We start from the raw sequence: 13,842 nt of genomic DNA on the forward strand, positions 1-13,842 counted from the left end.
CACTACTATCTACTCGTTTCTGCCGCTTCTTCTGCTTAGGTAGAGGTCTTGAAGCTTTGCGCTTACCTTTTTGGGAAGGTTAGATAGCTTTGTCGCTGTTTTCCTGCTGTTTCTGCTGCTCTCTTCGAGCTGCTTTGTCAGCGTTCTCCTTCTCCTTCTCCATCTTGTCTCTCTCTCTCTTCTCTTGAGCCTCTTGTTTACTCTTTTCACTTAAGAGTTTCTTAGCCTCTCGGAGCTGTTTAGCATCAGCTTTTCGAGCTTAATCTGCTAGTATTTTGGCGTCTTTTCTGGCTCTTTCGTCCCGAGCTTCTTGGAGCTTTCGAGGAGAGTAGAAGATAGCATTAGTAGGCCGCTTTTGGTCCCCTTTGAGTGGCAGGCGTCGGCCACGCTTTGTACGCTTATTTTTGGTGTTAAGTGATGTAAGTAGCCCCTTATTCTTATACTGTAGAAGCTTGTGTTGAGTACTAGCGCGGTGAATTGCTCCTACAAGCTTTGTAACTACTTAATCGTTGTTTCCCTTAATAGCACGCTCTACTAGACGTTCTGTACGCCACCAATTAGCGGGAGAGAGGTGAGATAGGCTTATATTGTCGGTCTGCAGTGGTGGTGTAGTGTAATCAAACCTCTTAGTGACTACTGTCTGATCTATCGGCTATATACTAGTGGCTTTAAAAGCAGCAACGATATTAGCTTTAGTGAAGGAGGAGGCATACGCTGGCTTAAACAAGCTATAGAAATTAGCTTTCACTACTAGGAGAAGCCCCTAGGAGCGTTGTTGTTGCTAAGAGAGTTAAGACGAATAGTAGTGTAAGAGTGGCCCAAACACACCTATATCAAGAGGCTGAAGAGTATAGGTAGAATGAGATGGAAACACTATCACTATGATCCGATTCTCGATCGCGTAGTCCAAAAACTGCTTAGTAAGATAGCTCCTATAGCCGTTACAGATGAGTAGCCGCCAAGACTAACGAGCTTTCTCCTTAGTGAATTAATTAAACCGCTTCAGCTATGCTAGACCAAGCTTCTCGTTGCTCTAGCTAGTAGGACTTGAGCTAACGTTAATCTAGGTGTCCTCTGGGGGTATGTCTTCAACCTAATTGTTGTATAGATCGTACGCCTCACTGCCTATAATAATGGACGTTGGCAGCGTCGTCCTATCTGCATAGATCGTTGGGATAATCGTAATCTAGTCTCTGTTGCCGTCTTAGATAGCTGCTCTTGCCCCATCTTGCACCTAAACTGGCTTACTAAACACTCTCTTTGACTTGTTCTGTACACTAATTAAGAAGCCCTTTTTATCTATATTAAAGGTAAGACGCCTCTCTATCTTATGCTCCTCTATTTTCTGATGCAGTATATCAAAATATAAGTTGTATTTATTAATAGAATCAGCCTGGTGACGTACGCGGTCGAGGGTGGGCGCCCAGCGAGAGATGAGACGGTCCTGGTTTCGATGGAGGAAGCGCTCAACCCAGCTCATTGAGACTGGGTTACCACAGATTTCTGAGCCAAAGTTCTGGATCATCTCTCTCGTAGGAGGTAGTCCTCGTATATGGAGCTCCTCTATATACTGTACAAGCTCTAGCTCTTGTTGTGGTAGCAGAGCTTGCTTCATCTCATCACTGGTGGTTTTGTCGCGTGAGACGCCGCGCCATCTTCGGGACAGCGCACTGCGACTACAACCAAACTGGTCGGCAACTTTCTGGTATACAAAGTGTTCTCCTGGCTTTAGCGATTCCAAATATTTAATCGCTTTCTCAATAGCGGTCATATTGGTGGAGTTGCGACGTGTTGAAGTTTGTGGGTGGTCTGGTGTTCTGGCGTTCGGCGTGCGCGGCCCGGAAACGTGCGCAGCCCGGGTGGGGACTCTACTCCCGGCATCGGCTTCTGACCGTCGACACTTATCAGTGCGCCTCCACCACCCCTCTGACTACGATCAAGAAGGTAAAGGGATTGCAGAGCTCATAGATCATGCATCAGCACCAACATGATGGTGAATCTCGATCGGACTGATTATCATGTCACCTCAACGCGAGATCCTGGGTGCTTCACCAACAAGAATCGGCGAGAAGTCAACGCCAAAAGACCGAGGTAGATAACCCTTTACTAGCATTCAACTTGCTTCATCACTCACAATAGCGAAAGCTGATGTTCCCTAGGATGTTTTCAGTGCTCACGGCGGCGCATAAATTGCGACAAGACTGAGCCATCGTGCGGGAAGTGCATGAAGAGAGGAATCGAGTGCTCTGGGATCAACCGCATACGATTCGCTGAAGGAGTCGCAAGAAGAGGCAAGTTTAAAGACCTCAAGGTGCCAGATATCAGTTCCGATGGAGTAGACTGTCTACCAATCACCACGCCATTTCTCATGGTAAGGTGGCAAGACGAAAACAAGAAACATGCAAACCCGAAACGAGATCTACAGAGGCAGCACAGGAAGCGTGCGTCTGCCAGTAAAACTATTGCAATCGATGGAGGGAGAAATATAAGCCTTTCCCCCATCCCGATGGCTGCTGCCTCTACAAACACGCATTTCGACGGCCCGGGTTCTCCGCAGGCTCCAGAAAAGCAAAACATTGAAACGCATGTCGAGGAGGGCATTGAAGAGATTGTACGAGACCAAACAATTTTTTCGTCATGGTACTCGGGCTACAATAAATTACAGCCCTGGATCGCACCACTGAGCCCGAAAACACGTGAGTTATTTTCTTATTTCTCAGATGTTATCGCACCAGCCATGGTCATACTTGACACGAGTTCAAATGGTTATCGCGACATCCTCCTACCCATGGCGCTTGAAGACGAGGTGTTGTGTCGCGCTGTGGCTGTTGTGGCAGCGCAGCATCTCAGCCGCGAGAGGCTTGAATTGCAGGAGGTCGCCGAAGCTGGTCGGACCGCAATCATCTCGCGTCTACGCAGAGACTCATTGTCTGCCACTGCGGACCGGGTTTTTAACCAATTCACTTGGGCAACTTTGATTGTGCTGCTCGTCGGAGAGACAGTCACTGGTAGCGCTGACTACAGTTTTCTGATTCAGATGTTGCTATGCTTGTCGGCAAATAGTACGGTCAAAAGCCAGGAATTGCCTGTCAACCGGTTCCTTCAGACTCAAACAAACATGTAGGCTACAGCGATGTATGGCGTAACATACCCTTAGTTGACCTTTTCCTAGGTTTGAGATGCTTGGTATCCCGCTACTGAGTGAATCCAACGGCATTGCTACTTTGCAAGGATTGTCCCGATGGCAAGACTGGCAAATGTACGAGCAGTTTCCCGAGGGCGCGGATAACCGTCGCATCATCCTCAAGATCCGGCAATGCTATTCCGCTGCCTGCGACATCTACATTCAACGTGCTACGAGCGGGAACAAAGAGTGGCCGATCTCAACGCTCCACCAAAGTGAACTCAACAGATATACAACCACCCACCATCTGATGGAGTTACTCTCGCAAATACCGCCAGATATGCCAGGCGCGCACTGTCTTGTATGGCCATGTTTTCTCGGCGGCGCCGAAGCGACAGATCATCACCAACGGAACTTCTTCGTCGATTACATGTATCACATCTACGCTCGTACGGGATTTCGCAATATCCTGGTCGCTGTACAAAGTTTGCAAAATTTGTGGGCGAGCAAAGGTGATGAGCGATGGACCCTATGCTTACCAGAGCATTCCAGCGTGTTGGTGATGTGATTTACGCCTGACAAGACTCTTATGGCTACAAAAAAAGATTGGGGCTATTCAGAGATCTACAACGCCAGGCGGGGTCCTCGATAATGCTTCTTTGTGTTGAGAATACAGTCCGTAAGTGACTTGGTGGTATCAAGCGGAGGAGTAGTCACATGATTGGTGACACGTGCAGGTGGGTCCTAGCGGGGAGCTTGGACGCAGCTGCACGCAACACGGATCTACGAACGTGTGAATAGCTCCTTAGTCAATACAATACGAGTCGTACCACCACTACCGTTGTGCCTTAGAGAGCGCTCTATTAGGTAGTCATACTACTACTAATAGTGCCAGCTTCTCAATAGGTTATGAGCCCGGTTGCTCGGTGCTCTACGGTTCGGCGACCCACCAGATCAAGGTGATCTGAAGCCACGAAAGTCGAGACGAGCTTCTCGCACACGGAAGACGAGACGAGCTTCTCGCACACGGAAGACGAGACGAGCTTCTCGCATACGAAAGACGAGACGGGCTTCTCGCACACGGAAGACGAGACGAGCTTCTCGCATACGAAAGACGAGACGGGCTTCTCGCATACGAAAGACGAGACGGGCTTCTCGCACACGGAAGACGAGACGAGCTTCTCGCATACGAAAGACGAGACGGGCTTCTCGCACACGGAAGACGAGACGAGCTTCTCACACACCGAAAACGAGCATACGGTTCCAGCTAGAGAAAGCTGAAGGGCGCAGACGCCAAAACGTTTACAAACCCACTAAACACCCCCTACACCTCGAAACCACACACAACTACGGCATTTGACGCGTCACAGACAGTCAAAAGCACAACCGCGAAGATGGGCAGCGACGACAGATACGATAAGGAGCCTAAGATCCCAAAGCTGACGAAGGAGAATCACGAGAAATGGTTCCGCAATAACAAACTGAAGCTGAAGGGAAAGGGAATCTTCTACACTATCGAAGTCACGAAGCACGCGTACGCCTGGATTGCACGACATGGAGCTGGCACCTCCACATCAACTGCCAACACCTCTCAAGACCCGGCCGGCACTGTCAACCCTACAGAACAAGCAAGCGTCCTAGGCCTGACAAGCGACTTCGAACGACTGGGAGGTACATGGAACGCTGAAAAGGCAAAGGAATACGACAAGGATGAGGCTAAGGCACTGTTCTACATCACAAACAGTCTCCTTGATGATGACGACGCTCTCGCAGACGAGTACGAGACTGCATCTGCCCTCTGGACCGCACTGAAGGTCAAGTACTCAAAGACTGATCAGTTGACAGCCAACAACATCATGACCAAGCTTCAGAACTTCACCTGGAAAGACGAGAAGGATGTCGACTACACGTGGGCAAAGCTAAAAGAATACCGCCGCAAGATTATTGCAGCTAAGCCTGCTGCCAAGGGACTCTACAATGATGAGGCACTTCTCCAGATCATGCTACGCGCTCTTCCAGAAAGCTACGGATCAGTAATCGACTATCTCGATGTCCAGACCTCTCTCACGGTTGACGAAAAGATTGCTGCACTCCGCACGAAGGAGCTGCGACTGAACGACACGGCTGAGCATGCAAATGTAGCATTCCCGAAGTACCGTCACCCGAATGACCATAGAAGCTCGGACTCCTCGATGCGCGACCGCCCCCGTTCTACATCGCCTGAATTAGGCCCATCCACAGGATGCCTCCATTGTAAGGGAGAACACTGGGCCCGAGACTGCAAATACAAGGGTGAAATTCAGGAATTCGGAAGAAAACTTCGAGAGAAAGACGAAAGAGCTGAGAGACGCGCAGCCAAGTCGAAGAGACCTTCTAGAAATGAGAACAAGAAGCGATCTGACAAACCTGTCAAGCCTACAGTCAAGACAACCTCGAGGCGCAAGCATGGGTACGCAGCCAAGAATCAGGATTCTGACTCTGGAACGGACAATGGCTCCTCAGGCACGGACAGCGAGACCAGCCACGAGTCTACATCCGTGGAAACAGAATGTACGCAACACTGCCATATCTCTGCGGAACAAGCTAGTAAAAGCACACCGGCGAACTGGATTGCTGATACTGGTGCTTCATCACACATGACTGACAAGAGAAACCTGTTTAGAGGACCGCTAAAGCGCACGCCGCTCACCACTATCCAGGTTGGGGAGGATTTCTTCATTCTACCCAACGTGGTACTGTTATGATGAAGGCACTGGATGGGACAACAGGATTACTCCGAAAGGTTCTCTACGTACCTAAGCTCGGCGTGAATCTAATCGCAGCAAGACGGTTGTGTAGGGAGGGACTTCAAGGCATTTTTGATGACAAGAACATGTATTTTAAGGACAAATCAAGAATCGCAGTACAAGCAGCACAGAAGGACGGTCTGTACATCGTAAGCCACATTGCAAGCAAGTACTCAGGAAAGGCGTTTATTGCAGGCAAGACTCGGACCGACAGCAACGATCAAAGCACTGCGGAGGAAAGTCAGGAGACACAACCCGAGACACAATCCGACCAGGACCCAGACGAATCCGAAGAAGACAAGTCCACGAAGAAAGATCGCCGGAACTACAGGCTAATGCACAGACGGTTTGCTCACTACGGCCCAGCAATGCTACGAAACCTGTATAAGGTAACGACAATTGAAAAGATTAAAGTACCCCCAGCCCACAGGCGCTTCTGTGACCCATGCCTTAAAGGCAAGATGAGGAATAAGATGAACAAAATCCTAGCAGAACACAAAAAGGAGGTACTAGCACTAGTATCTCTTGACTTAGCTGGACCGTTCCCTACATCACTCCGCGGAAATAACTACCTTATGCAAATAATCTGCAACCACTCCCGAAAGAACTGGTCGATACCACTGAAAACCAAGGACCAGGCTATCCTAGAGCTACGCAGATGGAAGGCAAAGGTAGAGCTCCAGACTGGGAAGAAGGTGAAGGCCTGCAGATCAGACAATGCGCCAGAACTAAAGCTTGTGATAAACCAGTGGGAAACTGAAGACGGGGTTCAGGCCGACTACACCGTAATTGCGAGCTCGAATCAAAATGGACCAGTGGAGCGAAGCATCCAGACTGCCGAACACGCAATGAGGGCAATGCTCGATGATGCACAACTTCCTATTGAGTTCTGGGACGAGGCCGCTGAGGCTGACGCCTACATCCGCAATAGACTGCCAACAGGACCGCTGGTCGAGGGAAAACCCACGTCTCCAGAGCAGGTATTCTCAGGGAAACGCCCAGGCGTAGACCACGTACGAGTCTGGGGAGCAAGTGTTACACCTATCTCAATCCAAAGACGCTGCCAGCGAAAGGGAGATTAGACAAGTTAGTGCACCGTGGTCGAGCAGGCGTCTTTATGGGATATTCTGAAACTACAGACAAGCAGTTCAAAGTCTACTCTCCTGACCTTGGATATACGCATAGAGTTAGCGTCATCCAAACTAATGAGAAGGTGCCAGGGGGAAAGATAGACCTGAACTTGAGAGTCAAATCAGGTCCAATGGGCACATCTAATGAGCTCATCCCACGGAAAGCCAGAGGAAGACCAAAGAAGAACCTAAATCAACTAACTAAACCCGACGCCCTGGATGTTGATATTGAACTGCCGCCATCATCGCCGCCATTGCCGCCGCCATCATCGCCGCCACCATCGCCGCCATCACCGCCGCCACCATCGCCGCCTACGCCAGCACCTGCGCACCCATCACCTACCATCACTCCACCCGCGCCAACAGTAGAGGATGAGAGCGAAGAAATGGAGGTAGACGAAGTTACCAACCCAGTAGCAGCCGAACCATCAGCTAGGTATCACTTCAGGACTCGGACCCAAAAGAGAAAGCGAGATACATTTGACGACATGGAGGATGAACATCGCCAAGCCAAAATTGTCAAAGCTATGCTAGCTGTCCTACGAGAGAGCCGAGCTGACGAAGACCCCACAACTGAAATCCCGACATCTACGCACCACCATGAAGAGTCTGCACACGAGACGATTGTTAAAGCCTTCTATACGGTGATTGTAAGTGGAAACCTCGATGTCACGGGACGAGCAGAACTTAGCGGCAAAGCTTTCGCAGCAACAGAAGTTAAAGGCATTAGAATCCCTCAGACCTATAAACAAGCTATAAGCGACCCAGAGAACGCACTGAAGTGGAAAGAGGCAATTGAGGAAGAGATCAGGACTCTTGTGGGGAACGGAACTTGGGAAGAGCTTATTCCACCCCAGGGTGCAAACCTCGTCACCACAAAATGGGTGTTTACTGTCAAGCTTAAAGTTGATGGTACGATTGAGAGGTTCAAGGCCAGACTTGTTGCTCGAGGGTTCAGTCAACAACACGGGATTGACTACACCGAGACTTTCGCCCCGACAGTACGAATGGACACCTTAAGGTTATTCCTTGCTACTGTTGCCAAACAGGGCATGGAATGCTGGCAGTGGGACATCAAGAACGCATTCACTGAGTCATACTTAAAAGAAGACATCTACCTCACAACACCAGCTGGGGTAAAAGTTAAGAAAGGCAACGTTCTGAAGGTTTTGAGGAGTCTTTACGGACTTAAGCAAGCTGGACGAGATTGGAACCTGCTACTTAAGGGGTTCTTAACTGAGATCGGTTTTACACAGAGCCTTGCAGACCCCTGCCTATTCACGCATAAAGGCAGAGGTATTTCACTACTGGTTTATGTTGACGACATTGCTGCTGCCGCGAAACTCACTTCAGACTTAGCCTGGTTCGACGAAATGCTCCTTACGAGATTCAACTCCAAGAACCTGGGGGAGATTCGAAAGATCCTTGGAGTTAGAGTCACCCGCGATAGAGATGACAAAGCTATTTACCTCGATCAACAGCAGTACCTAGAGACAGTCCTAGATAAGTACGGTATCACCTCAGCAAAGTACAAGTCAAAGAAGATCCCTGCTGCAGACTACGAACACCTAAAGCCTGCTACTCCTGAAGACGCCAGAATCGACTCCACACAATATTCACAGATTATTGGAAGCTTAATGTACGCAATGGTATTCACGAGACCAGACATTGCCTTTGTACTTGGACGACTAGCCCAGTACATGAGAGACCCTGTAGAGATGCACGGGACTGCGTTAAAGAATCTAATGAGATATCTACGGTCAACAGTAAAGCAGAAGATTCGCTTCGGTCCAGGAGGAGATCACCAAAACGAGTTTGGGATCTACACCGACGCTGACTGGGCAAGCGATAAGACAGACCGGAAGAGCATGTCTGGGGGAGTCGGAATGTTCTATGGAGGACCATTCTCTTGGGCAGCAAAGAAGCAGAAGTCAGTGGCAACCTCAAGTGCTGAGTCTGAGTACATCTCACAAGCCATGTACGCCAAGCAGGGACAGTGGGCAGCTCAAGTACTCAGAGATCTCGGCCTGCACCAATACGTCAATGAGAACGGTATCACAGTCCAGATGTACGGTGACAATCAGGGAGCGATTGCACTGGTGAAGAATCCGCATCTGCACGAACGTTCTAAGCACATTGACATCTGCTACCACTTCATTAGAGACCTAGCTGAGCAGAAGAAGCTCCAGATTTCTTATATTCCGACTGACGAGATGGTTGCCGACGGAATGACTAAGCCACTGCAGAGAGTTGCTTTCGAAAGGTTTAAGAAGATGCTGGGAGTTATTGATGAAGGGCACTAGAACAAGTCACGTAAGGCCTGTGGGGGAGTGTTGAGAATACAGTCCGTAAGTGACTTGGTGGTATCAAGCGGAGGAGTAGTCACATGATTGGTGACACGTGCAGGTGGGTCCTAGCGGGGAGCTTGGACGCAGCTGCACGCAACACGGATCTACGAACGTGTGAATAGCTCCTTAGTCAATACAATACGAGTCGTACCACCACTACCGTTGTGCCTTAGAGAGCGCTCTATTAGGTAGTCATACTACTACTAATAGTGCCAGCTTCTCAATACTTTGTATAGAAAAACCAATTCAAGGCTCCAAAAATCCCCATCACTCCAATCACAACACTTGAATAATCTGTTCGGTATTAGATCGACAAGGAGAATAATGAGGTATAGGCAACTTACTCATGTTGCTTCCCGTGACGGGTATCGCGACTGGGAAGCAGTAGAAAACAAGTACGAAGACGGCAAACAGCACTGTAACGATGTTGACAGCCCAGCCCAAGGCCAGTGATCGGAATGGTCTGGTCTGGTCTGGTCTGAGGGTACAGACCAGACCAGACCAGGTGCTTACATAAGGACCGGTCCGACCAGACCGGTCCGACCAACAAGACCGCCAAGAATGAGGCTGAAGCAAAGAAGGAAGCCGAGGAAATGTGTTTTACTACTGACTGTCAATCTAGTCGTCTTCGTTCTCACTATCCTCGATATCGCTGTTCCCCTCAGCTTGGGGCTTTCCATACCAGGCCCGGAGACACTCGCACGCTTCTATAATATCTGCCTTCAGCCTACCACGGCGATCGACGATAGTAAGCTTCGCGCTACTAAAAAGACGTTCGCATTCATCCGACATAGGCGAGATCGCAAACATGTCTAGAGCGAAGCGAGCGAGATCTCGTTGGGAGTCGTAGCGAGATAGCCAGTACGCAATAGCCTCATTGCAACCTGCCTCTTCGTTATGAAGCCGGTCAGTAGAGATGTATTGTTCATACAAATCAGTTGTAGAAACTGGAGCGTCTATTCGAATGCGCTTATGTTCCCGCTGGCGATCAAATGCTGGGTCAGGATCTCTCTCCTTCCTGGCTGGTGGTGGCAGCATCTCGACAGGGTACCTTCCCTTATACTCTGTCTCCCAGAGATGCTTCACCGCTAATTGTGCGTTTTCAAACCACCTCTTCTTCTCTTCGTCGCCATGAAGAACCCACTCTTGCCTGAACCATCCCCACTTGCGATATGGATCAAGGATTTGAGCCGCATAATATGCCGGTGGAAGGTCAGTATCTTCAGGGAATCGATTTTGCCAATTCAGCTGCTGATTGTTATAGTACTCAACGCACTTTAACCAAGCAGCATCAGCGCAGCCTTGAAGGTACTTCCATGTAAAGTTGTTATCGTCCTCAGTGTGGATGTCGTGGTAGTGATCCTTCGTCTCGCTTATCTCCCGGAGAAGGCAGTCCAAAGTTGAAAACCAGTCCGCAAGTGACGTCTTCTTACCTTCAGAAAGCAAAGTTGCAGCATAGAAGTCTTTGAGAGCGAGTTCAATCTTTTCAAGCTCAAACCAGTGCTGTCCATCAAGCTTAAAGTTCGCGATCCCTACGGAGCCCTTTCCAGGTACATGACGAGCCGAGAAGAGCTCTAAACGTTCTCGAACATTTAATGCACGTGTAATCGAATAAAACCATGAGTTCCAGCGGTCGAGTTGTTCTGGATAAGCTCAAGCCCGTCGAATTGCGAAAGATCTCCGCCGATAATAATTGTAGCAAACTCCTCACGCCGTTGTGGAGTAAGCCTGATGTATCGCACCAGGTTGTGAAGACGACCCAAACATCCGAACTTCTTCCAGAGCTCTTCCACCTTCGTATAGTCGCCACGTTGATGATGCTTCTCCAGCTTCGCAAGATACTTCTCACAGTTTCGCCCCATAAGGAACGCCTGGCAACAGAGGTTGATGACATGGCCCAAGCAACGTAGCCGGCGATGACGACGTTGTTTTGACTTCATCCATGGGCAGAGATCCTTGAGTATAAACTCAACAGCGGTATCATTTGCCGAGGCATTATCCAGCATAAAGTATCCAATCTGATCTCCGCTAATGTCGTATTCTTCCAGCAATTCAAGGACCACCGATCCAAGATTCTCTCCAGTATGTTCGCCGTATATACGTCGCATACCTAAAGCGGTAACACGTCGCATGCCGGTAGTATCAATCCACATAGCGACGACGCCTAGGATAGCGTAAGGGTTTGGTGAAGTCCAGAGATCAAAGGAGATAGAGATCCTACTCCGTGAATGGTGTAGGTCCTCCCTAAGCTGTTGCTTCTTCGATATGAATGCATTCATTACCCAGCTTCGGATAGTCTTCGCAGCCTTCGGGAGGTGGTTGAGTAGTGCCGGATTTAAAAAGAGGAGTAGTTCACGAAAGTACTGGTTCTCTAATTGAAAGAAGGCGATATGGCAGTACACAATCCAACGAATTAGAAGCTCTTTAAACTTCTCTACTGACTCCTTCCAGAAAAAGATGCTGGAAGCAGCCCCATCCTTTTGCTGGTCGATTATAGACTTCCGTACAGAACCCTTTCGCTTGATGCCACTCTGGGGATCAATCTGGTGCTTCTGTTCCAGGTGATTCCGGATCCTAGAAGTGCCATTGATGACAAACAACTCTTGCTTGCTCTTCCCAACCCTGCACTCATGGCAGTAATACACCTCTTTCTTATCGCTATCTCGAATGTATTGGAGTCCGTACTTCCAGATGTGTGATGTACCTTGACGGAAATCCTTCCTTGCAATTATTGCACGTTTCACGTACGTGATACCGCCCTGCACGAACTCATCTGGAGATTCGTGATATTGAATAGGAGTGGGTGATAGTATAGGGGTGGGTGATGACGTGGGGATAGGAGATGGAGTAAGAGACGTTAAATCTAGTCTTATAATATTCGATGGGGACGGTGAGGTTGGTGTTGAAGGCTCCATAACAATAGTATATAAGTAGGTTGTTAAGGACTTGATTGTTCTATGTAAGTAGAAGACTTACCTTGATCTTAATGACTCATATTGTGCTAAATTTTCTGGCTAGATTAGTCTAAGATCTAGTCACGTGGACCTATTTATAGCCGGACCGGTCCGATCATCTAGACCGGTCCGACCACGGTCTCAAAAAATCGCCAGACCAGACCAAGTCTTGGCGGTCTAGACCAGACCAAGACCAAGTCAGACCAGACCATTCCGATCACTGTCATGGGGCGATGCTCCAGCAATCCATTTGATGTCTCATCGCGTGAATAGAGTTCTCTGGCACTGATGGCACGACTTGTATCAACATTGGACGGAATCAAAGTAAAGCAGCAAGAACAAATGGAAAATCTGTACCTTTAGGGGGCCCTGGTTGGTAAGGATTCAATCTGTTCATGTGGACTGTGGCCGCTTGGTCGCGCGTTGAGACATTTTGAACAAGACTTACTCATCATGGTATGTAGTTCCGCCCAAATCCCGAACATGGCCATCATCCCTACTATCACTCCAAGTGATGATATCATTGACGTTGAAGTGGAATGGTTCCATAGCGCTACGATTTGTATATCTGTATCCCACATTTGGCGGCAGATCCGCTGGGCGACCACTATGAAGCTCTTCGGACTCCAAATGCTGCTGCATTGCACCAGGCTGAAGCGCAGATTGTTGTGTTACCGATGCGTTCGAGTAGGTGCGTAACATATCCGAAGCTACAGAAGTTAGGTTACCACCGAAAGAACCATATGACGCTCGATGTGGGCTTTGGTAAGAGGGATAGTGACCGGAAGATGTTGATGAGAATTGTGACCTTGAGCGAGACATGCCGTTGTTCACCGGAAAGTGCGAGAAGTCGTTGTGGCTATGCCGTTGAAACTGGCCAGTGGCACAAGGCTGTAGTTCAACCTGATAGTGAGAACTTGACGATTGCGGTGTGCCCAGAGGCGAAGTATGAAACATAGAGTCTTGTCGTTGATCGGTGGCTGGCGAAAGATGATGGTAACAAAATGGGTGTTGAAAGGCATGTGCGATGGTATTCAAGTCGAGATTGAGACTGAGACTGTGGTCGGCGGAAGAGTGGCGCACAATGCCACCACTATTCAGATACGTGGAACTTTTCATTGGATTGAGATATGGTTGGAAATACCGCTAATAGCTAGTGTAAGGCAGCCGTACAGTGGCAAGTATTATGATGAACAGCGAAACCCCGAGAGTCATTAAGTTTTACGAAATGAAGCTAACATACAGTGTAGCGCTGGAAATAGGGAGTTTGCCCAATTGATTGTCTTCCTGGAGGACCTTCGCTTGGCTTGCATATTTTCAGCCTCGTGGCCACTAAGAGGCATACTGAGATATCAAGGCAAAGAAGGCAAACAGGGCTTACCGGCGGGCAATAGTTGGGACGGGTACGATTTCAATCAGAGTGAGACGCTCGGTTGCTTACTGTATCTCTGGACTGTAAGGCTGTGAAGTAGAAAACTGGGCGGACTTTCACAGGAATCC

The 13,842-nt window shown here is 48.9% G+C and overlaps 6 protein-coding genes across 6 annotated transcripts; 4 read left to right on the plus strand and 2 right to left on the minus strand.

Annotated features, from left to right (window-relative positions):
- Nucleotides 1–1,234: 1,234 nt before the first annotated feature.
- Nucleotides 1,235–1,771, minus strand: PtrM4_029250 (uncharacterized protein; the record flags this gene model as incomplete). The annotated part of the gene is made up of 2 exons (XM_066103862.1): nucleotides 1,235–1,345; nucleotides 1,406–1,771. 2 exons carry the CDS (start codon nucleotides 1,769–1,771, stop codon nucleotides 1,235–1,237), a joined length of 477 nt encoding a protein of 158 aa, XP_065966064.1.
- A 735-nt stretch (nucleotides 1,772–2,506) lies between these two features.
- PtrM4_029260 (uncharacterized protein) lies at nucleotides 2,507–4,405 on the plus strand (the record flags this gene model as incomplete). The annotated part of the gene is made up of 3 exons (XM_066103863.1): nucleotides 2,507–3,120; nucleotides 3,173–3,573; nucleotides 4,104–4,405. The coding sequence occupies 3 exons, from the start codon at nucleotides 2,507–2,509 to the stop codon at nucleotides 4,403–4,405; spliced, it is 1,317 nt and encodes a 438-aa protein (XP_065966065.1).
- Nucleotides 4,406–4,518: 113 nt separating this feature from the next.
- On the plus strand, nucleotides 4,519–5,868 carry PtrM4_029270 (uncharacterized protein; the record flags this gene model as incomplete). The annotated part of the gene is made up of 1 exon (XM_066103864.1): nucleotides 4,519–5,868. One exon carries the CDS (start codon nucleotides 4,519–4,521, stop codon nucleotides 5,866–5,868), a length of 1,350 nt encoding a protein of 449 aa, XP_065966066.1.
- Nucleotides 5,869–5,996: 128 nt separating this feature from the next.
- On the plus strand, nucleotides 5,997–6,992 carry PtrM4_029280 (uncharacterized protein; the record flags this gene model as incomplete). Its single annotated transcript, XM_066103865.1, has 1 exon — nucleotides 5,997–6,992. The coding sequence occupies one exon, from the start codon at nucleotides 5,997–5,999 to the stop codon at nucleotides 6,990–6,992; it is 996 nt and encodes a 331-aa protein (XP_065966067.1).
- Nucleotides 6,993–7,171: 179 nt separating this feature from the next.
- PtrM4_029290 (uncharacterized protein) lies at nucleotides 7,172–9,343 on the plus strand (the record flags this gene model as incomplete). The annotated part of the gene is made up of 1 exon (XM_066103866.1): nucleotides 7,172–9,343. The coding sequence occupies one exon, from the start codon at nucleotides 7,172–7,174 to the stop codon at nucleotides 9,341–9,343; it is 2,172 nt and encodes a 723-aa protein (XP_065966068.1).
- A 663-nt stretch (nucleotides 9,344–10,006) lies between these two features.
- Nucleotides 10,007–12,303, minus strand: PtrM4_029300 (Dimer-Tnp-hAT domain containing protein; the record flags this gene model as incomplete). The annotated part of the gene is made up of 2 exons (XM_066103867.1): nucleotides 10,007–10,962; nucleotides 11,007–12,303. 2 exons carry the CDS (start codon nucleotides 12,301–12,303, stop codon nucleotides 10,007–10,009), a joined length of 2,253 nt encoding a protein of 750 aa, XP_065966069.1.
- Between the last annotated feature and the right edge of the window lie 1,539 nt (nucleotides 12,304–13,842).

This window comes from Pyrenophora tritici-repentis, chromosome 1 (genome assembly GCF_003171515.1).
Source record: "Pyrenophora tritici-repentis strain M4 chromosome 1, whole genome shotgun sequence".
Taxonomy (NCBI): Eukaryota; Fungi; Ascomycota; class Dothideomycetes; order Pleosporales; family Pleosporaceae; genus Pyrenophora; species Pyrenophora tritici-repentis.